The 22459-nt window shown below is 44.4% G+C and overlaps 1 protein-coding gene across 1 annotated transcript in view; it reads right to left on the bottom strand.

Moving 5' to 3' along the window:
* The window catches only part of LOC123724060 (oxysterol-binding protein-related protein 10), a 94019-nt gene that overhangs the window by 18676 nt on the left and 52884 nt on the right, over nucleotides 1–22459 (bottom strand). Inside the window, exon 9 of the mRNA XM_045717777.1 lies at nucleotides 6465–7140. Within this exon, the coding sequence (XP_045573733.1) occupies nucleotides 6465–7140 (676 nt within the window). The remainder of the gene's footprint in view (nucleotides 1–6464; nucleotides 7141–22459) is intronic.

The raw sequence follows: 22459 nt of genomic DNA, 5'->3' as shown, positions 1-22459 counted from the left end.
ATCAGACCACCAGGTTGACCATCACAATCCTCTGTCTCTATATCAGACCACCAGGTTGACCATCACAATCCTCTGTCTCTATATCAGACCACCAGGTTGACCATCACAATCCTCTGTCTCTATATCAGACCACCAGGTTGACCATCACAATCCTCTGTCTCTATATCAGACCACCAGGTTGACCATCACAATACTCTGTCTCTATAAAAAAAAGAGACCCATGTCCCATTGAAGATGGACAGTGGGATTCCTACCCCAGAGTGTGAATGGTTGGAACGTGGCAGAACTTGAAGACAGTGGGATTCCTACCCCAAAGCGGGAATGGTTGTAGTCTTTTATTCCAGTTGTGTGGAGAGCTACCTACAGCCTGAGAGATACCTACAGCCTGAGAGATACCTACAGCCTGAGTGACACCTACAGCCTGAGAGATACCTACAGCCTGAGTGACACCTACAGCCTGAGAGATACCTACAGCCTGAGAGATACCTACAGCCTGAGAGATACCTACAGCCTGAGAGATACCTACAGCCTGAGAGATACCTACAGCCTGAGAGATACCTACAGCCTGAGAGATACCTACAGCCTGAGAGATACCTACAGCCTGAGAGATACCTACAGCCTGAGTGACACCTACAGCCTGAGAGACACCTACAGCCTGAGTGACACCTACAGCCTGAGAGACACCTACAGCCTGAGAGACACCTACAGCCTGAGAGATACCTACAGCCTGAGTGACACCTACAGCCTGAGAGATACCTACAGCCTGAGAGATACCTACAGCCTGAGAGACACCTACAGCCTGAGAGATACCTACAGCCTGAGAGATACCTACAGCCTGAGAGACACCTACAGCCTGAGTGACACCTACAGCCTGAGTGACACCTACAGCCTGAGAGATACCTACAGCCTGAGAGATACCTACAGCCTGAGAGATACCTACAGCCTGAGAGACACCTACAGCCTGAGAGATACCTACAGCCTGAGTGACACCTACAGCCTGAGAGATACCTACAGCCTGAGAGATACCTACAGCCTGAGAGATACCTACAGCCTGAGAGCCAACTGTGACTATGGTCCTACTAGATAATAAACAGATATGTATAGCCAAATAGGAGACTAAAAAATTTTGGCATGGGTCCTCAGATCCTCAAAAAGTTCTACAGCTGCACCATCGAGAGCATCCTGACCGGTTGCGTCACCGCCTGGTATGGCAACTGCTCGGCATCTGACCGTAAGGCGCTACAGAGGGTAGTGCGTACAGGGGACAAGCTTCCTGCCGTCCAGGACCTATACAATAGGAGGTGTCAGAGGAAAGCCCATTATATTGTCAGAGACTCCAGTCACCCGAGTTATAGACTGTTCTCTCTGCTACCGTACAGCAAGCCGTACTGGAGCGCCAAGTCTAGGACCAAAAGGCTCCTTAACAGCTTCTACCCCCAAGCCATAAGACTGCTGAACAATTAATCAAATGGCCACCGGACTATTTTAAATTGACCCCCCCCATTTGTTTTGTACACTGCTGCTACTCGCTGTTTATTATCTATGCATAGTCACTTCACCCCTACCTATATGTACAAATGACCTCTAACCTGTACCCCTGCACACTGACTCGGTACCGGTACCTCCTGTATATAGCCTCCACACTGACTCTGTACCGGTACCCCCCTGTATATAGTCTCCATATTGACTCTGTACCGGTACCACCTGTATATAGTCTCCACATTGACTCTGTACCGGTACCCCCTGTATATAGTCTCCACATTGACTCTGTACCGGTACCCCCTGTATATAGCCTCCACATTGACTCTGTACCGTAACACCCTGTATATAACCTCCACATTGACTCTGTACCGTAACACCCTGTATATAGCCTCCACATTGACTCTGTACCGTAACACCCTGTATATAGCCTCCACATTGACTCTGTACCGTAACACCCTGTATATAGCCTCCACATTGACTCTGTACCGTAACACCCTGTATATAGCCTCCACATTGACTCTGTACCGTAACACCCTGTATATAGCCTCCACATTGACTCTGTACCGTAACACCCTGTATATAGCCTCCACATTGACTCTGTACCGTAACACCCTGTATAGAGCCTCCACATTGACTCTGTACCGTAACACCCTGTATATAGCCTCCACATTGACTCTGTACCGTAACACCCTGTATATAGCATCGTTATTGTTATGTTATTGTGTTACTTCTTATTATTTCTTACTTTAGTTTATTTGGTAAATATTTTCTTCTTCTTGAACTGCACTATTAGTTAGAGCCTGTAAGTAAGCATTTCACAGTAAGGCCTATACCTGTTGAATTCGTCGCATGTGACAAATAAAGTTTTATTTTATTTTATTTGACAACCACAACACACACCTCCCCACCCCCCCACCCCACCCCCCCACACACCTCTACCATCACACACACATGCACACACACACACACACCACCCCCTCACCATATGTGTTTTCTCTCCTGGTTTCATTAGCATATCTGCTATGACTCAGGGGAAGGAAAAGGAGACCATCCTCGTTAGTAATTCATGCTGTCCTAATTACTGAGAGGACTAATTGTCTGTGAGGCTCAGGTTAGCATAAAGTCAGAAACTTCTTCATTATCATTCAATTAAACAGACTTTACGAAGCAAAAAAAATTCAAAAATTTACGTCGACTATTTCATATCAATGTGGAGAATCTGCTCAGTTTGTTCTGGAATATTAAAGACATAAATAAACGTTTTCAGGAATGTTTAGCTTTCAATAAACAATTGATCGTAAAGAAGAAATATTTAGTCTGACTTCCTTCAGCACTCTACACACAGTATCCAGTGGTACAACTAACTACAGTATTCCCATGCTTCACTAAGCCTGCTCGACGGGACGCTGCCAGTCAGCCAATTATATGCTACTTTCAATCTTAATGCGATTACTTTGGATTAAAACAAGATATTAAAGCCTAAAACGCCATTAAACAGCTAATTAAACTCTGGAATGTGATTAAAGAACTTTAAATCAGAGAGTTGACAAGCTTTCAGTCAGTCACCTCTTATCAACCGTAGACTGTCTGAACCTGTCAGCGATGTTATTACTGTACAGTATATGATGGATCACCAACGGCAATAAACAAACATTCTTTGGGTCTAACAAGTGTTTCTCTGTCAGTTCACATTATCAGTTAAAACGCCTGGCTCTAGTCATAACTACAGGAGCTGTGTCTGTCAACAGTTCTAGAACACTAACACCTACCTAGAACTACAGGAGCTGTCTGTCAACAGTTCCAGAACACTAACACCTACCTAGAACTACAGGAGCTGTGTCTGTCAACAGTTCCAGAACACTAACACCTACCTAGAACTACAGTAGCTTTGTCTGTCAACAGTTCCAGAACACTAACACCTACCTAGAACTACAGTAGCTGTGTCTGTCAACAGTTCCAGAACACTAACACCTACCTATAACAACAGTAGCTGTGTCTGTCAACAGTTCCAGAACACTAACACCTACCTAGAACTACAGTAGCTGTCTGTCAACAGTTCTAGAACACTAACACCTACCTATAACTACAGTAGCTGTCTGTCAACAGTTCTAGAACACTAACACCTACCTATAACTACAGTAGCTGTGTCTATCAACAGTTCTAGAACACTAACACCTACCTATAACTACAGTAGCTGTCTGTCAACAGTTCTAGAACACTAACACCTACCTATAACTACAGTAGCTGTGTCTGTCAACAGTTCCAGAACACTAACACCTACCTAGAACTACAGTAGCTGTCTGTCAACAGTTCCAGAACACTAACACCTACCTATAACTACAGTAGCTGTGTCTGTCAACAGTTCCAGAACACTAACACCTACCTATAACTACAGTAGCTGTGTCTGTCAACAGTTCCAGAACACTAACACCTACCTATAACTACAGTAGCTGTCTGTCAACAGTTCCAGAACACTAACACCTACCTAGAACTACAGTAGCTGTGTCTGTCAACAGTTCCAGAACACTAACACCTACCTATAACTACAGTAGCTGTGTCTGTCAACAGTTCCAGAACACTAACACCTACCTATAACTACAGTAGCTGTCTGTCAACAGTTCCAGAACACTAACACCTACCTATAACTACAGTAGCTGTCTGTCAACAGTTCTAGAACACTAACACCTACCTATAACTACAGTAGCTGGCTGTCAACAGGTCCAGAACACTAACACCTACCTAGAACTACAGTAGCTGTCTGTCAACAGGTCCAGAACACTAACACCTACCTAGAACTACAGTAGCTGTCTGTCAACAGTTCCAGAACACTAACACCTACCTAGAACTACAGTAGCTGTGTCTGTCAACAGTTCCAGAACACTAACACCTACCTAGAACTACAGTAGCTGTGTCTGTCAACAGTTCCAGAACACTAACACCTACCTAGAACTACAGTAGCTGTGTCTGTCAACAGTTCCAGAACACTAACACCTACCTAGAACTACAGTAGCTGTGTCTGTCAACAGTTCCAGAACACTAACACCTACCTATAACTACAGTAGCTGTCTGTCAACAGTTCCAGAACACTAACACCTACCTAGAACTACAGTAGCTGTGTCTGTCAACAGTTCCAGAACACTAACACCTACCTATAACTACAGTAGCTGTCTGTCAACAGTTCTAGAACACTAACACCTACCTATAACTACAGTAGCTGTGTCTGTCAACAGTTCCAGAACACTAACACCTACCTAGAACTACAGTAGCTGTCTGTCAACAGTTCCAGAACACTAACACCTACCTATAACTACAGTAGCTGTGTCTGTCAACAGTTCCAGAACACTAACACCTACCTAGAACTACAGTAGCTGTCTGCCAACAGTTCCAGAACACTAACACCTACCTAGAACTACAGTAGCTGTCTGTCAACAGTTCCAGAACACTAACACCTACCTAGAACTACAGTAGCTGTGTCTGTCAACAGTTCCAGAACACTAACACCTACCTAGAACTACAGTAGCTCTGTCTGTCAACAGTTCCAGAACACTAACACCTACCTAGAACTACAGTAGCTTTGTCTGTCAACAGTTCCAGAACACTAACACCTACCTATAACTACAGTAGCTGTGTCTGTCAACAGTTTCAGAACACTAACACCTACCTATAACTACAGTAGCTGTCTGTCAACAGTTCCAGAACACTAACACCTACCTAGAACTACAGTAGCTGTGTCTGTCAACAGTTCCAGAACACTAACACCTACCTAGAACTACAGTAGCTGTCTGTCAACAGTTCCAGAACACTAACACCTACCTATAACTACAGTAGCTGTCTGTCAACAGTTCCAGAACACTAACACCTACCTATAACTACAGTAGCTGTCTGTCAACAGTTCTAGAACACTAACACCTACCTATAACTACAGTAGCTGTGTCTGTCAACAGTTCCAGAACACTAACACCTACCTATAACTACAGTAGCTGTGTCTGTCAACAGTTCCAGAACACTAACACCTACCTATAACTACAGTAGCTGTCTGTCAACAGTTCTAGAACACTAACACCTACCTAGAACTACAGTAGCTGTCTGTCAACAGTTCTAGAACACTAACACCTACCTAGATCTACAGTAGCTGTGTCTGTCAACAGTTCCAGAACACTAACACCTACCTTGAACTACAGTAGCTGTCTGTCAACAGTTCCAGAACACTAACACCTACCTAGAACTACAGTAGCTGTGTCTGTCAACAGTTCCAGAACACTAACACCTACCTAGAACTACAGTAGCTGTGTCTGTCAACAGTTCCAGAACACTAACACCTACCTAGAACTACAGTAGCTGTGTCTGTCAACAGTTCCAGAACACTAACACCTACCTAGAACTACAGTAGCTGTGTCTGTCAACAGTTCCAGAACACTAACACCTACCTATAACTACAGTAGCTGTCTGTCAACATTTCCAGAACACTAACACCTACCTATAACTACAGTAGCTGGCTGTCAACAGTTCCAGAACACTAACACCTACCTAGAACTACAGTAGCTGTCTGCCAACAGTTCTAGAACACTAACACCTACCTAGAACTACAGTAGCTGTCTGTCAACAGTTCCAGAACACTAACACCTACCTAGAACTACAGTAGCTGTGTCTGTCAACAGTTCTAGAACACTAACACCTACCTAGAACTACAGTAGCTGTCTGTCAACAGTTCCAGAACACTAACACCTACCTAGAACTACAGTAGCTGTGTCTGTCAACAGGTCCAGAACATAACTGAGAGATATCAACAGCCTGAGAGATACCTACAGTCTGAGAGATTCCTACAGCCTGTATAGCTGGCTCTCAGTAGGTGCTGTTTACTGTAACCCCTAGTCATAACTACTGCATAGCTGGCTCTCAGTAGGTGCTGTTCACTGTAACCCCTAGTAACAGTAATAACAAACTAGTCCTAACTAGATCCAGTACTGTGAAGTAATGCTCACCTTCCCCGACCATAGATACTCCGATGGACATGCCCATGAACTTGCTCCGGGTCCAGACGTGGGTGTTGACGCACATGTTCCTCTCTTTGCACTCGCAGTAGAACCCAGTGACAGGTGGGTGGTGTGACACCTGCTCCGCCACGAACCTTACCCGGTAACAGTCCTCTGCCTGAGCACCCCCGCTCTCCGTCCCTGTCCGGCGGGAGGCTCTAGAGGAAGAGGCGGGGTTAGGGGAAGGGCCTCTAGAGGAAGAGGCGGGGTTAGGGGAAGGGCCTCTAGAGGAAGAGGCGGGGTTAGGGGAAGAGCCTCTAGAGGAAGAGGCGGGGTTAGGGGAAGAGCCTCTAGAGGAAGAGGCGGGGTTAGGGGCGGGGTTTGAAGTGGGTGTAGTGTTAGTGTTAGGGACGGAGCTCATGGTCCTCAGTGGGTGGACTCTCTCTCGGGGGACGTCCCAGGAACACCTGAAGCTCTCTCCCAGGATGGGGTTGTAGGGTTTCTTGGCCACGGCACCCTTGCGCCCCTCGTGGAAGGCGGTCAGGTAGTATTCCACGAATCGGACGATGCGCTCCTCTGGGGTGGTTCCCGTGGTGATGGCCAGGAACATGTCTGGGTGAGCCATGAAGTTAGCGTACATCTCTAGGAGGGAACGCTTCTCCAGGATAAAGGTAGGGAGTACCACCTATAGGAAGGAGAAGGAGAGAGAGAGAGGAGGAAGGAGAGAGAGAGGAAGGAGAAGGAGAGAGAGAGAGGAAGGAGAAGGAGAGAGAGAGGAAGGAGAGAGAGAGAGAGGAAGGTGAAGGAGAGAGAGAGGAAGGAGAGAGAGAGAGAGAGAGAGAGAGAGAGAGAGAGAGAGAGAGAGGAAGGTGAAGGAGAGAGAGAAAGGGAGGCGAGAGAGAGAGGAAGGAAAAGGAGAGAAAGAGAGAGGAAGGAGAAGGAGAGAGAGAGAGAGAGAGAGAGAGGAAGGTGAAAGAGAGAGAGAGAGAGAAAAAGAGAGAGAGGAAGGTGAAAAAGAGAGAGAGGAAGGAGGAGAGAGAGAGAGAGAGAGAGAGAGAGGAAGGTGAAAGAGAGAGAGGACAGCAACACAATTAGACCCAACCAAATCATGAGAAAACAAAAAGCTAATTACTTGACACATTGGAAAGAATTAACAAAAAAACTGAGCAAATTACAATGCTATTTGGCAGAATACCTGACCACTGTGACTGACCCAAACTTAAGGAAAGCTTTGACTATGTACAGACTCAGTGAGCATAGCCTTGCTATTGAGAAAGGCCGCCGTAGGCAGACCTGGCTCTCAAGAGAAGACAGTCTATATGCACACTGCCCACAAAATGAGGTGGAAACTGAGCTGCACTTCCTAACCTCCTGCCAAATGTAGGACCATATTAGAGACACATATTTCCCTCAGATTAAACAGATCCACAAAGAATTCAAAAACAAATCCAATTTTGATAAACTCCCATATCTCCTGGGTGAAATACCACAGTGTGACATCACAGCAGCAAGATGTGTGACCTGTTGTCACAAGAAAAGGGCAACCAGTGAAGAACAAACACCATTGTAAATACAACCCATATTTATGTTTATTTATTTTCCCTTTTGTACTTTAACTATTTTGACATAATATGAGATTTGAAATGTCTTCATTCTTTTGGAATTTGTTTAGTGTTTATAGAATTTGGAATTTGGAATTTGTTTAGTGTAATGTTTAAAGGAAATTTTTATTGTTTATTTCACTTATGTTTGTTATCTACTTCACTTGCTTTGGCAATGTTGACATATGTTTCCCATGCCAATAAAGCCCTTAGATTGAAATCGAAATCGAAATTTAATTACCAGAGAGCGACAGAGAGAAAGAAAAAGAGAGAGAGAGAGATTATTGCTTATTGGGAAACACAAGCACAAGCACAAAGCAAAATGCAGTGCTATCTGGCCCTATATCGGCAGTCCACCGTGACAAACTATTAGACCATGGTTACTGATCAAAACCTTAGAAAAACCAAAGTACAGGCTCAGTGAGCACAGCCTTGCCATTGAGAAGGGTAGACACAGGAAAACCTGGCTCCCTGTAAAGGAAAGGCTGTGAAACCACTGCACCACAGCAGAACCTGAGATAGAGCTGCATTTCCTGACAAGATGTCAAAAATATAAAACAATTAGAGTGTCATTTCCCCAAATTTGAAACCCTTATTCAAGGTTTCAAAGACCTCTCTGATGAGGATAGGCTACCCGTTCTGTTGGGGGAGGACGCAGAGAGCTGTGGGTTGGCAGCGCACTACATTGCTGCCTGCCATAAGTTGAGGGACAGTGTCTGACAGACCAATCAACCTGCACATATCCTCTACTGTATGCTTATTGTTATTGTTGAATGTATGGTTATTTTGATCCTTGGTTATTGTTGTTACTGTTGTCCCGTTGACAATTTTGATTCTTATTATTTCATATTGTAAATATCCAAAGTAAGCTTTGGCAATATGTACATTGTTATATCATGCCAATAAACCAAACTGAATTGAATTGAATTGAGAGAAAGGGAGAAAGAGAGAGAAGAGAGACAAAGAAGAGAGAGAGAAAGAGAGAGAGAAGGGAAAGAGAGAAAGAGAGAGAGAGGAGAGACAGAGAAAGAGAGAATTGAATGAGAGCAAGAGAGAGAGATAGAGAGAGAAGAGAGAGCCAGAGAGAGAGAAAGAGAGAGAGAGAGAGAGAGAGAGAGAGAGAGAGAGAGAGAGAGAGAGAGAGAGAGAGAGAGAGAGAGAGAGAGAAATAGAGGTGAGAGGGAAATGGAAAATAAATTGAATTTAGTCCCTCTCTGTCCATTCCTGTGGAGAATAAAATATATTAATCACAGACTGGTCTGTGTTGATATTTACTGATCAAATAGGCTCAGTCTGATTTATTTGCAGTACTTAAAATTAATGAGCTTACAAAAAACACACACACAGTACACACACACACACACACACACACACACACACACACACACACACACACACACACACACACACACACACACACACACACACACACACACACACACACACACACACACACACACACACACACACACACCTACACACACCCCCCCACACACACCCCCCCACACACACACAGGGTGCTACCCCCTGTTACTAATAGGTGGACAGAGTCCCTGTCATGTTATCCTGCCAGGAGAGGGCTGTCTGGTGTCTATTAATAACCCAGTACATAGTGATGTCTGAGTGATGACGTACATGCTGGTCCCCTGTGGCTCCACATCAGGCCTCTGTAACAGCCCCCCCCATCCACATCAGGCCTCTGTAACAGCCCCCCCCCATCCACATCAGGCCTCTGTAACAGCCCGTCCCCCCATCCACATCAGGCCTCTGTAACAGCCCGTCCCATCCATATCAGGCCTCTGTAACAGCCCGTCCCCCCCATCCACATCAGGCCTCTGTAACAGCCCCCCCATCCACATCAGGCCTCTGTAACAGCCCCCCCCATCCATATCAGGCCTCTGTAACAGCCGGTCCCCCCATCCACATCAGGCCTCTGTAACAGCCCCCCCCATCCATATCAGGCCTCTGTAATAGCCCGTCCCCCCATCCACATCAGGCCTCTGTAACAGCCCCCCCATCCACATCAGGCCTCTGTAACAGCCCCCCCCCCATCCACATCAGGCCTCTGTAACAGCCCGTCCCCCCATCCACATTAGGCCTCTGTAACAGCCCCCCCCCATCCACATCAGGCCTCTGTAACAGCCCCCACCCCATCCACATCAGGCCTCTGTAACAGCCCGTCCCCCCCATCCACATCAGGCCTCTGTATCAGCCCCGTCCCCCCCCATCCACATCAGGCCTCTGTAACAGCCCGTCCCCCCCATCCACATCAGGCCTCTGTAACAGCCCCCCCCATCCACATCAGGCCTCTGTAACAGCCCATTCCCCCCATCCACATCAGGCATATCAGGGATGTGGCCCAAAAGGGCAACCTATTTTCCCCTAGTACACTACTTTTTTTACCAGAGAGCCCTAAAGGGTAGCCATTTGGGACACAGCCCAGGCCTCTCTCTCTCCCACCATCAGAAACATCAGTCTCTGTCAAACATCGTTATCCTCATGAACAGCCAACGCTGTCTGGAACATTATAGACAGCCAGAAAGACATAAAACACCTGGATCAATCTCTACTGAGAACAGCTGTTATTACACCAGATAACACCTGGATCCATCTCTACTGAGAACAGCTGTTATTACACCAGATAACACCTGGATCCATCTCTACTGAGAACAGCTGTTATTACACCAGATAACACCTGGATCCATCTCTACTGAGAACAGCTGTTATTACACCAGATAACAGCTGGATCCATCTCTACTGAGAACAGCTGTTATTACACCAGATAACACCTGGATCCATCTCTACTGAGAACAGCTGTTATTACACCAGATATTTCAGTAGTTTACATCAGTTACCACAGTAGTTTACACCAGTTACCACAGTAGTTTACACACCAGTTACCATACTAGTTTACACCAGTTACCACAGTAGTTTACAAAACAGTTACCACAGTAGTTTACACCAGTTACCACAGTAGTTTGCACCAGTTACCACAGTAGTTTACACACCAGTTACCACATTAGTTTACACCAGTTACCACAGTAGTTTACACACCAGTTACCACAGTAGTTTACACACCAGTTACCACAGTAGTTTACACCAGTTACCACAGTAGTTTACACCAGTTACCACAGTAGTTTACACGAGTTACCACAGTAGTTTACACACCAGTTACCACAGTAGTTTACACCAGTTACCACAGTAGTTTACACCAGTTACCACATTAGTTTACACACCAGTTACCACAGTAGTTTACACACCAGTTACCACATTAGTTTACACCAGTTACCACAGTAGTTTACACACCAGTTACCACAGTAGTTTACACACCAGTTACCACAGTAGTTTACACCAGTTACCACAGTAGTTTACACCAGTTACCACAGTAGTTTACACGAGTTACCACAGTAGTTTACACACCAGTTACCACAGTAGTTTACACCAGTTACCACAGTAGTTTACACCAGTTACCACATTAGTTTACACACCAGTTACCACAGTAGTTTACACACCAGTTACCACAGTAGTTTACATCAGTTACCACAGTAGTTTACACCAGTTACCACAGTAGTTTACACACCAGTTACCACAGTAGTTTACACACCAGTTACCACAGTAGTTTACACACCAGTTACCACAGTAGTTTACACCAGTTACCACATTAGTTTACACACCAGTTACTACAGTAGTTTACACACCAGTTACCACAGTAGTTTACATCAGTTACCACAGTAGTTTACACCAGTTACCACAGTAGTTTGCACACCAGTTACCACAGTAGTTTACACACCAGTTACCACAGTAGTTTACACACCAGTTACCACAGTAGTTTACACACCAGTTACCACAGTAGTTTACACCAGTTACCACAGTAGTTTACATCAGTTACCACAGTAGTTTACACACCAGTTACCACATTAGTTTACACACCAGTTACCACAGTAGTTTACACCAGTTACCACAGTAGTTTACATCAGTTACCACAGTAGTTTACACCAGTTACCACATTAGTTTACACCAGTTACCACAGTAGTTTACACCAGTTACCACAGTAGTTTACACCAGTTACCACAGTAGTTTACATCAGTTACCACAGTAGTTTACACCAGTTACCACAGTAGTTTACACACCAGTTACCACAGTAGTTTACACACCAGTTACCACAGTAGTTTACACACCAGTTACCACAGTAGTTTACACCAGTTACCACAGTAGTTTACATCAGTTACCACAGTAGTTTACACCAGTTACCACATTAGTTTACACCAGTTACCACAGTAGTTTACACACCAGTTACCACAGTAGTTTACACCAGTTACCACAGTAGTTTACATCAGTTACCACAGTAGTTTACACCAGTTACCACATTAGTTTACACCAGTTACCACAGTAGTTTACACCAGTTACCACAGTAGTTTACACCAGCTACCACAGTAGTTTACATCAGTTACCACAGTAGTTTACACCAATTACCACAGTAGTTTATATCAGTTACCACAGTAGTTTACACCAGTTACCACAGTAATTTACACACCAGTTACCACAGTAGTTTACACCAGTTACCACAGTAGTTTATATCAGTTACCACAGTAGTTTACACCAGTTACCACAGTAGTTTATATCAGTTACCACAGTAGTTTACACCAGTTACCACAGTAGTTTATATCAGTTACCACAGTAGTTTATATCAGTTACCACAGTAGTTTACACCAGTTACCACAGTAGTTTACATCAGTTACCACAGTAGTTTATATCAGTTACCACAGTAGTTTACACCAGTTACCACAGTAGTTTATATCAGTTACCACAGTAGTTTACATCAGTTACCACAGTAGTTTACATCAGTTACCACAGTAGTTTACATCAGTTACCACAGTAGTTTACATCAGTTACCACAGTAGTTTACATCAGTTACCACAGTAGTTTACACCCAGTTACCACAGTAGTTTATATCAGTTACCACAGTAGTTTACATCAGTTACCACAGTAGTTTACACCAGTTACCACAGTAGTTTGCACACCAGTTACCACAGTAGTTTACACCAAGTTACCACAGTAGTTTACACACCAGTTACCACAGTAGTTTACACACCAGTTACCACAGTAGTTTACACCAGTTACCACAGTAGTTTACATCAGTTACCACAGTAGTTTACACCAGTTACCACATTAGTTTACACACCAGTTACCACAGTAGTTTACACCAGTTACCACAGTAGTTTACATCAGTTACCACAGTAGTTTACACCAGTTACCACATTAGTTTACACCAGTTACCACAGTAGTTTACACCAGTTACCAGAGTAGTTTACACCAGTTACCACAGTAGTTTACATCAGTTACCACAGTAGTTTACACCAATTACCACAGTAGTTTATATCAGTTACCACAGTAGTTTACACCAGTTACCACAGTAGTTTACACACCAGTTACCACAGTAGTTTACACCAGTTACCACAGTAGTTTATATCAGTTACCACAGTAGTTTACACCAGTTACCACAGTAGTTTACACACCAGTTACCACAGTAGTTTACACACCAGTTACCACAGTAGTTTACACCCAGTTACCACAGTAGTTTACACCAGTTACCACAGTAGTTTACACCAGTTACCACAGTAGTTTACACCAGTTACCACAGTAGTTTACACCAGTTACCACAGTAGTTTACACACCAGTTACCACAGTAGTTTATATCAGTTACCACAGTAGTTTACACCAGTTACCACAGTAGTTTACATCAGTAACCACAGTAGTTTACATCAGTTACCACAGTAGTTTACATCAGTTACCACAGTAGTTTATATCAGTTACCACAGTAGTTTACATCAGTTACCACAGTAGTTTACACCCGTTACCACAGTAGTTTACATCAGTTACCACAGTAGTTTACATCAGTTACCACAGTAGTTTACACCAGTTACCACAGTAGTTTACATCAGTTACCACAGTAGTTTACATCAGTTACCACAGTAGTTTACACCAGTTACCACAGTAGTTTATATCAGTTACCACAGTAGTTTACACCAGTTACCACAGTAGTTTATATCAGTTACCACAGTAGTTTACACCAGTTACCACAGTAGTTTACATCAGTTACCACAGTAGTTTACATCAGTTACCACAGTAGTTTACATCAGTTACCACAGTAGTTTACACACCAGTTACCACAGTAGTTTATATCAGTTACCACAGTAGTTTACACCAGTTACCACAGTAGTTTACATCAGTTACCAAAGTAGTTTATATCAGTTAACACAGTAGTTTACACCAGTTACCACAGTAGTTTACACCAGTTACCACAGTAGTTTACATCAGTTACCAAAGTAGTTTATATCAGTTACCACAGTAGTTTATATCAGTTACCACAGTAGTTTACACCAGTTACCACAGTAGTTTACATCAGTTACCAAAGTAGTTTATATCAGTTAACACAGTAGTTTACACACCAGTTACCACAGTAGTTTACATCAGTTACCACATTAGTTTACACCAGTTACCACAGTAGTTTACATCAGTTACCACAGTAGTTTACACCAGTTACCACAGTAGTTTACATCAGTTACCACAGTAGTTTACACCAGTTACCACAGTAGTTTACACCAATTACCACAGTAGTTTACACCAGTTACCACAGTAGTTTACACCAATTACCACAGTAGTTTACACCAGTTACCACAGTAGTTTACACCAGTTACCACAGTAGTTTACATCAGTACGGAGGGAATTATCTACCTAACCTTAGTTGAATGCACTGACTGTAAGTCGCTCTGGATAACATTGACTGCTTAATGACTAAAATGCAAGGTGTCCTCACCATTAAGTCAGGATTATATCAGCAATTATACAAATCTATTTCAAAACAGTATAACATCTGACCCAATGTCGTCTCGGATTTCCATCCAAATATAACACAAGGAGTTACCAAACTAACTGCTTATCAGATTACATAAAGTAGCATTAGTTAGGCAACAGAACTGTACTCCATGCTTAGAGTTTATATTCACATAACAGTCCTGATACTGAAACTCACTATCACTATCCTACAATCACAGGATCAATCCATGGCCTGCAGCCAGAGAGAGGGCCATATGAGGAGAGAAAGAGGCAGAACATCTCTGAATGGCTGGTGGGATGTTTGAGCGAGGGAGACTGACTGACTGACTGACTGACTGACTGACTGACTGAGGAAGTGACTGACTGACTGACTGACTGACTGACTGACTGACTGACTGACTGACTGACTGACTGACTGAGGAAGTGACTGACTGACTGAGTGACAGACTGACTGACTGACTGACTGACTGACTGAGGAAGTGACTGACTGACTGACTGACAGACAGACAGACTGAGGGACTGACTGACTGACTGACTGACTGACTGACTGACTGACTGAGGGACTGACGACTGACTGAGGGAGTGACTGACTGACTGACTGACTGACTGAGGGAGTGACTGAGGAGTGACTGACTGACTGACTGACTGACTGACTGAGGGAGTGACTGACTGACTGAGGGAGTGACTGACTGACTGAGGGAGTGACTAACTGACTGACTGACTGACTGACTGAGTGACTGACTGACTGACTGACTGACTGACTGACTGAGGGAGTGACTGACGGACTGACTGACTGACTGACTGACTGACAGACTGAGCTGGAGTGTTTGGGTGAATAAACTAGTCAGGGTGCTGTGTGTCAGTCTGTTGGCTAATAGAGGTCCAGGTGATAAGGGGAATAAACTAGTCAGGGTGCTGTGTGTCAGTCTGTTGGCTAATAGAGGTCCAGGTGATAAGGGGAATAAACTAGTCAGGGTGCTGTGTGTCAGTCTGTTGGCTAATAGAGGTCCAGGTGATAAGGGGAATAAACTAGTCAGGGTGCTGTGTGTCAGTCTGTTGGCTAATAGAGGTCCAGGTGATAAGGGAATAAACTAGTCAGGGTGCTGTGAGTCAGTCTGTTGGCTAATAGAGGTCCAGGTGATAAGGGGAATAAACTAGTCAGGGTGCCGTGTGTCAGTCTGTTGGCTAATAGAGGTCCAGGTGATAAGGGGAATAAACTAGTCAGGGTGCTGTGTGTCAGTCTGTTGGTTAATAGAGGTCCAGGTGATAAGGGGAATAAACTAGTCAGGGTGCTGTGAGTCAGTCTGTTGGCTAATAGAGGTCCAGGTGATAAGGGGAATAAACTAGTCAGGGCGCTGTGTGTCAGTCTGTTGGCTAATAGAGGTCCAGGTGATAAGGGGAATAAACTAGTCAGGGTGCTGTGTGTCAGTCTGTTGGCTAATAGAGGTCCAGGTGATAAGGGGAATAAACTAGTCAGGGTGCTGTGAGTCAGTCTGTTGGCTAATAGAGGTCCAGGTGATAAGGGGAATAAACTAGTCAGGGTGCTGTGAGTCAGTCTGTTGGCTAATAGAGGTCCAGGTGATAAGGGGAATAAACTAGTCAGGGTGCTGTGTGTCAGTCTGTTGGTTAATAGAGGTCCAGGTGATAAGGGGATTAAACTAGTCAGGGTGCTGTGAGTCAGTCTGTTGGCTAATAGAGGTCCAGGTGATAAGGGGAATAAAATAGTCAGGGTGCTGTGAGTCAGTCTGTTGGCTAATAGAGGTCCAGGTGATAAGGGGAATAAACTAGTCAGGGTGCTGTGTGTCAGTCTGTTGGCTAATAGAGGTCCAGGTGATAAGGGGATTAAACTAGTCAGGGTGCTGTGAGTCAGTCTGTTGGCTAATAGAGGTCCAGGTGATAAGGGGAATAAACTAGTCAGGGTGCTGTGAGTCAGTCTGTTGGCTAATAGAGGTCCAGGTGATAAGGGGAATAAACTAGTCAGGGTGCTGTGAGTCAGTCTGTTGGCTAATAGAGGTCCAGGTGATAAGGGGAATAAACTAGTCAGGGTGCTGTGAGTCAGTCTGTTGGCTAACAGAGGTCCAGGTGATAAGGGGAATAAACTAGTCAGGGTGCTGTGAGTCAGTCTGTTGGCTAATAGAGGTCCAGGTGATAAGGGGAATAAACTAGTCAGGGTGCTGTGAGTCAGTCTGTTGGCTAATAGAGGTCCAGGTGATAAGGGGAATAAACTAGTCAGGACGCTGTGTGTCAGTCTGTTGGCTAATAGAGGTCCAGGTGATGAAGCTATAATCACTAAGGGGTCTAGGCATTTACCTCAGTACACCAGATTATAACCTGCATTATGTTATATAATCCCATTACTGTTCAGTCCAACATCACACACAGTGGTTCATCAAACCACGTGAGCAGAGCAGCTGTGCCACAGACAATCATGAGTTCAGTCAGGCGCTGTCACTGCACTCACCTGGCTGCCCATTATAGACAATCACCAGGATGACAGAACAGAGAGACTGAGCCTCCAATTGCAGGCTGATAAACTTTTTCTCACTGTTATATCTTAAGGTGGTTGTTGACATTTATGAAATTGGACCATATGATCACAGAGATACAAGTTTGAAGACACAAGCTTGCTGACAGTACAGGGACTGTTTTATATTCTTCAGAATAACATGTTATTTCTCCTGTCCTGTAGACTGCATTAGCTCAAGGTGGGATGAGGAGAGGACAGTGTTGAGTACAGGAGAGGAGAGGAGGGGAGACGGTAGGAGAGGAGAGGAGAGCGGACGGGAGGAGAGGAGAAGAGAGGAGAGGAGAGGAGACGGTAGGAGAGGAGAGGAGAGGAGAGGAGAGGAGAGGGGACGGGAGGGGGAGAGGAGAGGGGACGAGAGGGGCGAGGAGAGGAGAGGAGAGGAGAGGAGAGGAGAGGAGAGGAGAGGAGAGGAGAGGAGAGGAGAGGAGAGAGGAGAGGAGAGGAGAGGAGAGGAGAGGAGAGGAGAGGAGAGGAGAGGAGAGGAGAGGAGAGGAGAGGAGAAGAGAGGTAGAAGAGGAGAGGAGAGTTGGGGCTAGGAGGGGAGGAGAGGAGAGGAGAGGAGAGGAGAGGAGAGGAGAGGAGAGGAGAGGAGAGGAGAGGAGAGGAGAGGAGAGGAGAGGAGAGGAGAGGAGAGGAGAGGAGAGGAGAGGAGAGGAGAGGAGAGGTGAGGTGAGGTGAGGTGAGGTGAGGAGAGGAGAGGAGAGGAGTAGAGGACAGAGTGTTGAGTACAGGAGAGGGACTGGACAGATGGAGGCTTGGGGAATGAACTAGCAACTAAATAATGAATACATCTCTCTCTCTCTGTAAAAGGACAGTGTGTTAGGTAGATACGTTTATCTGTGTCAGCACCTGGTGCTCTCTGCCATCTGAGACTGAGTGAAGAGAGCAGAGAGCTGTGTGCTGTTTCACTATCAGAGAGCTGTGTGCTGTTTCACTATCAGAGAGCTGTGTGCTGTTTCACTATCAGAGAGCTGTGTGCTGTTTCACTATCTGAGAGCTGTGTGCTGTTTCACTATCAGAGAGCTGTGTGCTGTTTCACTATCAGAGAGCTGTGTGCTGTTCCACTATCAGGGAGCTGTGTGCTGTTTCACTATCAGAGAGCTGTGTGCTGTTTCACTATCAGAGAGCTGTGTGCTGTTTCACTATCAGAGAGCTGTGTGCTGTTTCACCATCAGAGAGCTGTGTGCTGTTTCACTATCAGAGAGCTGTGTGCTGTTTCACTATCTGAGAGCTGTGTGCTGTTTCACTATCAGAGAGCTGTGTGCTGTTTCACCATCAGAGAGCTGTGTGCTGTTTCACCATCAGAGAGCTGTGTGCTGTTTCACCATCAGAGAGCTGTGTGCTGTTTCACCATCAGAGAGCTGTGTGCTGTTTCACTATCAGAGAGCTGTGTGCTGTTTCACTATCAGGGAGCTGTGTGCTGTTTCACTATCAGAGGGACAGTTTCTGTTGTTCGTTCACTGTTAGAACACTGGCCACTAACTACAGTTGTTGTCTATTTCACTAGCATGAACGTGTGTAAAGGTCACTGGTGTCCTCGACTAGGTCTTCCCCACTAAGTTGTGTGTAAAGCTCACTGGTGTTCTTGACTAGGCCTTCCCCACTAAGTTGTGTGTAAAGCTCACTGGTGTCCTTGACTAGGCCTTCCCCACTAAGTTGTGTGTAATGCTCACTGGTGTCCTTGACTAGGCCTTCCCCACTAAGTTGTGTGTAATGCTCACTGGTGTCCTTGACTAGGCCTTCCCCACTAAGTTGTACACATCAAGTCCTTGATGTGACGGGTTGAATCAGGTGTACTTGTACAGTACCAGCAACGACTACAATTGAGAAACACTGATGAACAGTATAACTCAAGTGTGGTTCTTACCCGCGCCGTTAGATGTACCCAGCAAGGGTTCATGTCCAGTTAGAATAAAGTAGATGCTGTTTGATTTAACTTCCACTGGTGATATAGACCCTTTTACAGAACACGACACACTGACTGTGGACTACAGGAAAAAGAGGACCGAGCACGCCCCCATTCTAATCGACGGGGCTGTAGTGGAGCAGGTTGAGAGCTTCAAGTTCCTTGGTGTCCACATCACTAAACAAACTAACATGGTCCAAGCACACCAAGACAGTCATGAAGAGGGCACGATAAAACCTATTCCCCCTCAGGAGACTGAAAAGATTTGGCACGGGTCCTCAGATCCTCAAAGGTTTCTACAGATGCACCGTCGAGAGCATCCTGACTTGTTGCATCACTGCCTGGTATGGCAACTGCTCGGCCTCCGACTGCAAGGCACTACAGAGGGTAGTACATACGGCCCAGTACATCACTGGGGCTAAGCTTCCTGCCATCCAGGACCTCTACACCAGGCGGTGTCAGAGGAAGGCCCTAAACATTGTCAAAGACTCCAGCCACCCTATTCATAGACTGTTCTCTCTAAAGCATGGCAAGCGGTACCGGAGCGCCAAGTCTAGGTCCAAGAGGCTTCTAAACAGCTTCTACCACCAAGCCATAAGACTGCTGAACAGCTAATCAAATGGCTACCCAGAATATTTGCATTGCCCAACTAACCGGTGCCCCCGCACATTGACTCTGTACCGGTACCCCCCTGTATATAGTCTCGCTATTGTTATTTTATTGCTGCTCTTCAATTATTTGTTACTTTTATTTCTTATTCGTTTATTTTTTACTTTTTTTAACGCATTGTTGTTTAAGGGCTTGTTAGTAAGCATTTCACTGTAAGGTCTACTACACCTGTTGTATTCAGCATTTCACTGTGAGGTCTACTACACCTGTTGTATTCAGCATTTCACTGTAAGGTCTACTACACCTGTTGTATTCAGCATTTCACTGTAAGGTCTACTACACCTGTTGTATTCAGCATTTCACTGTAAGGTCTACTACACCTGTTGTAGTCAGCATTTCACTGTAAGGTCTACTACACCTGTTGTATTCAGCATTTCACTGTGAGGTCTACTACACCTGTTGTATTCAGCATTTCACTGTAAGGTCTACTACACCTGTTGTATTCAGCATTTCACTGTAAGGTCTACTTGACCTGTTGTATTCAGCATTTCACTGTAAGGTCTACTACACCTGTTGTATTCAGCATTTCACTGTAAGGTCTACTACACCTGTTGTATTCAGCATTTCACTGTAAGGTCTACTACACCTGTTGTATTCAGCATTTCACTGTAGGGTCTACTACACCTGTTGTATTCAGCATTTCACCTTAAGGTTTACTACACCTGTTGTATTCAGCATTTCACTGTAAGGTCTACTACACCTGTTGTATTCAGCATTTCACTGTAAGGTTTACTACACCTGTTGTATTCAGCATTTCACTGTAAGGTCTACTACACCTGTTGTATTCAGCATTTCACTGTGAGGTCTACTTGACCTGTTGTATTCAGCATTTCACTGTAAGGTTTACTACACCTGTTGTATTCAGCATTTCACTGTAAGGTCTACTACACCTGTTGTATTCAGTATTTCACTGTAAGGTCTACTACACCTGTTGTATTCAGCATTTCACTGTAAGGTCTACTACACCTGTTGTATTCAGCATTTCTCTGTAAGGTCTACTACACCTGTTGTATTCAGCATTTCACTGTAAGGTCTACTACACCTGTTGTATTCAGCATTTCACTGTAAGGTCTACTACACCTGTTGTATTCAGCATTTCACTGTAAGGTCTACTACACCTGTTGTATTCAGCATTTCACTGTAAGGTCTACTACACCTGTTGTATTCAGCATTTCACTGTAAGGTCTACTACACCTGTTGTATTCAGTATTTCACTGTAAGGTCTACTACACCTGTTGTATTCAGCATTTCACTGTGAGGTCTACTACACCTGTTGTATTCAGCATTTCACTGTAGGGTCTACTACACCTGTTGTATTCAGCATTTCACTGTAAGGTCTACTACACCTGTTGTATTCAGCATTTCACTGTAAGGTCTACTACACCTGTTGTATTCAGCATTTCACTGTAAGGTCTACAACACCTGTTGTATTCAGCATTTCACTGTAAGGTCTACTACACCTGTTGTATTCAGCATTTCACTGTGAGGTCTACTACACCTGTTGTATTCAGCATTTCACTGTAAGGTCTACTACACCTGTTGTATTCAGCATTTCACTGTAAGGTCTACTACACCTGTTGTATTCAGCATTTCACTGTAAGGTCTACTACACCTGTTGTATTCAGCATTTCACTGTAAGGTCTACTACACCTGTTGTATTCAGCATTTCACTGTAAGGTCTACTACACCTGTTGTATTCAGCATTTCACTGTAAGGTCTACTACACCTGTTGTATTCAGCATTTCACTGTAAGGTCTACTACACCTGTTGTATTCAGCATTTCACTGTAAGGTCTACTACACCTGTTGTATTCAGCATTTCACTGTAAGGTCTACTACACCTCTTGTATTCAGCATTTCACTGTAAGGTCTACTACACCTGTTGTATTCAGCATTTCTCTGTAAGGTCTACTACACCTGTTGTATTCAGCATTTCACTGTAAGGTCTACTACACCTGTTGTATTCAGCATTTCACTGTAAGGTCTACTACACCTGTTGTATTCAGCATTTCACTGTAAGGTCTACTACACCTGTTGTATTCAGCATTTCACTGTAAGGTCTACTACACCTGTTGTATTCAGCATTTCACTGTAAGGTATACTACACCTGTTGTATTCAGCATTTCACTGTAAGGTCTACTACACCTGTTGTATTCAGCATTTCTCTGTAAGGTCTACTACACCTGTTGTATTCAGCATTTCACTGTAAGGTCTACTACACCTGTTGTATTCAGCATTTCACTGTAAGGTCTACTACACCTGTTGTATTCAGCATTTCACTGTAAGGTCTACTACACCTGTTGTATTCAGCATTTCACTGTAAGGTCTACTACACCTGTTGTATTCAGCATTTCTCTGTAAGGTCTACTACACCTGTTGTATTCAGCATTTCTCTGTAAGGTCTACTACACCTGTTGTATTCAGCATTTCACTGTAAGGTCTACTACACCTGTTGTATTCAGCAT

The sequence above is a fragment of the Salmo salar genome, chromosome ssa05 (genome assembly GCF_905237065.1).
Source record: "Salmo salar chromosome ssa05, Ssal_v3.1, whole genome shotgun sequence".
Taxonomy (NCBI): domain Eukaryota; kingdom Metazoa; phylum Chordata; class Actinopteri; order Salmoniformes; family Salmonidae; genus Salmo; species Salmo salar.
Note: the sequence above shows the minus strand (reverse complement) of the source record. Positions and strands in the feature narration are given on the sequence as shown.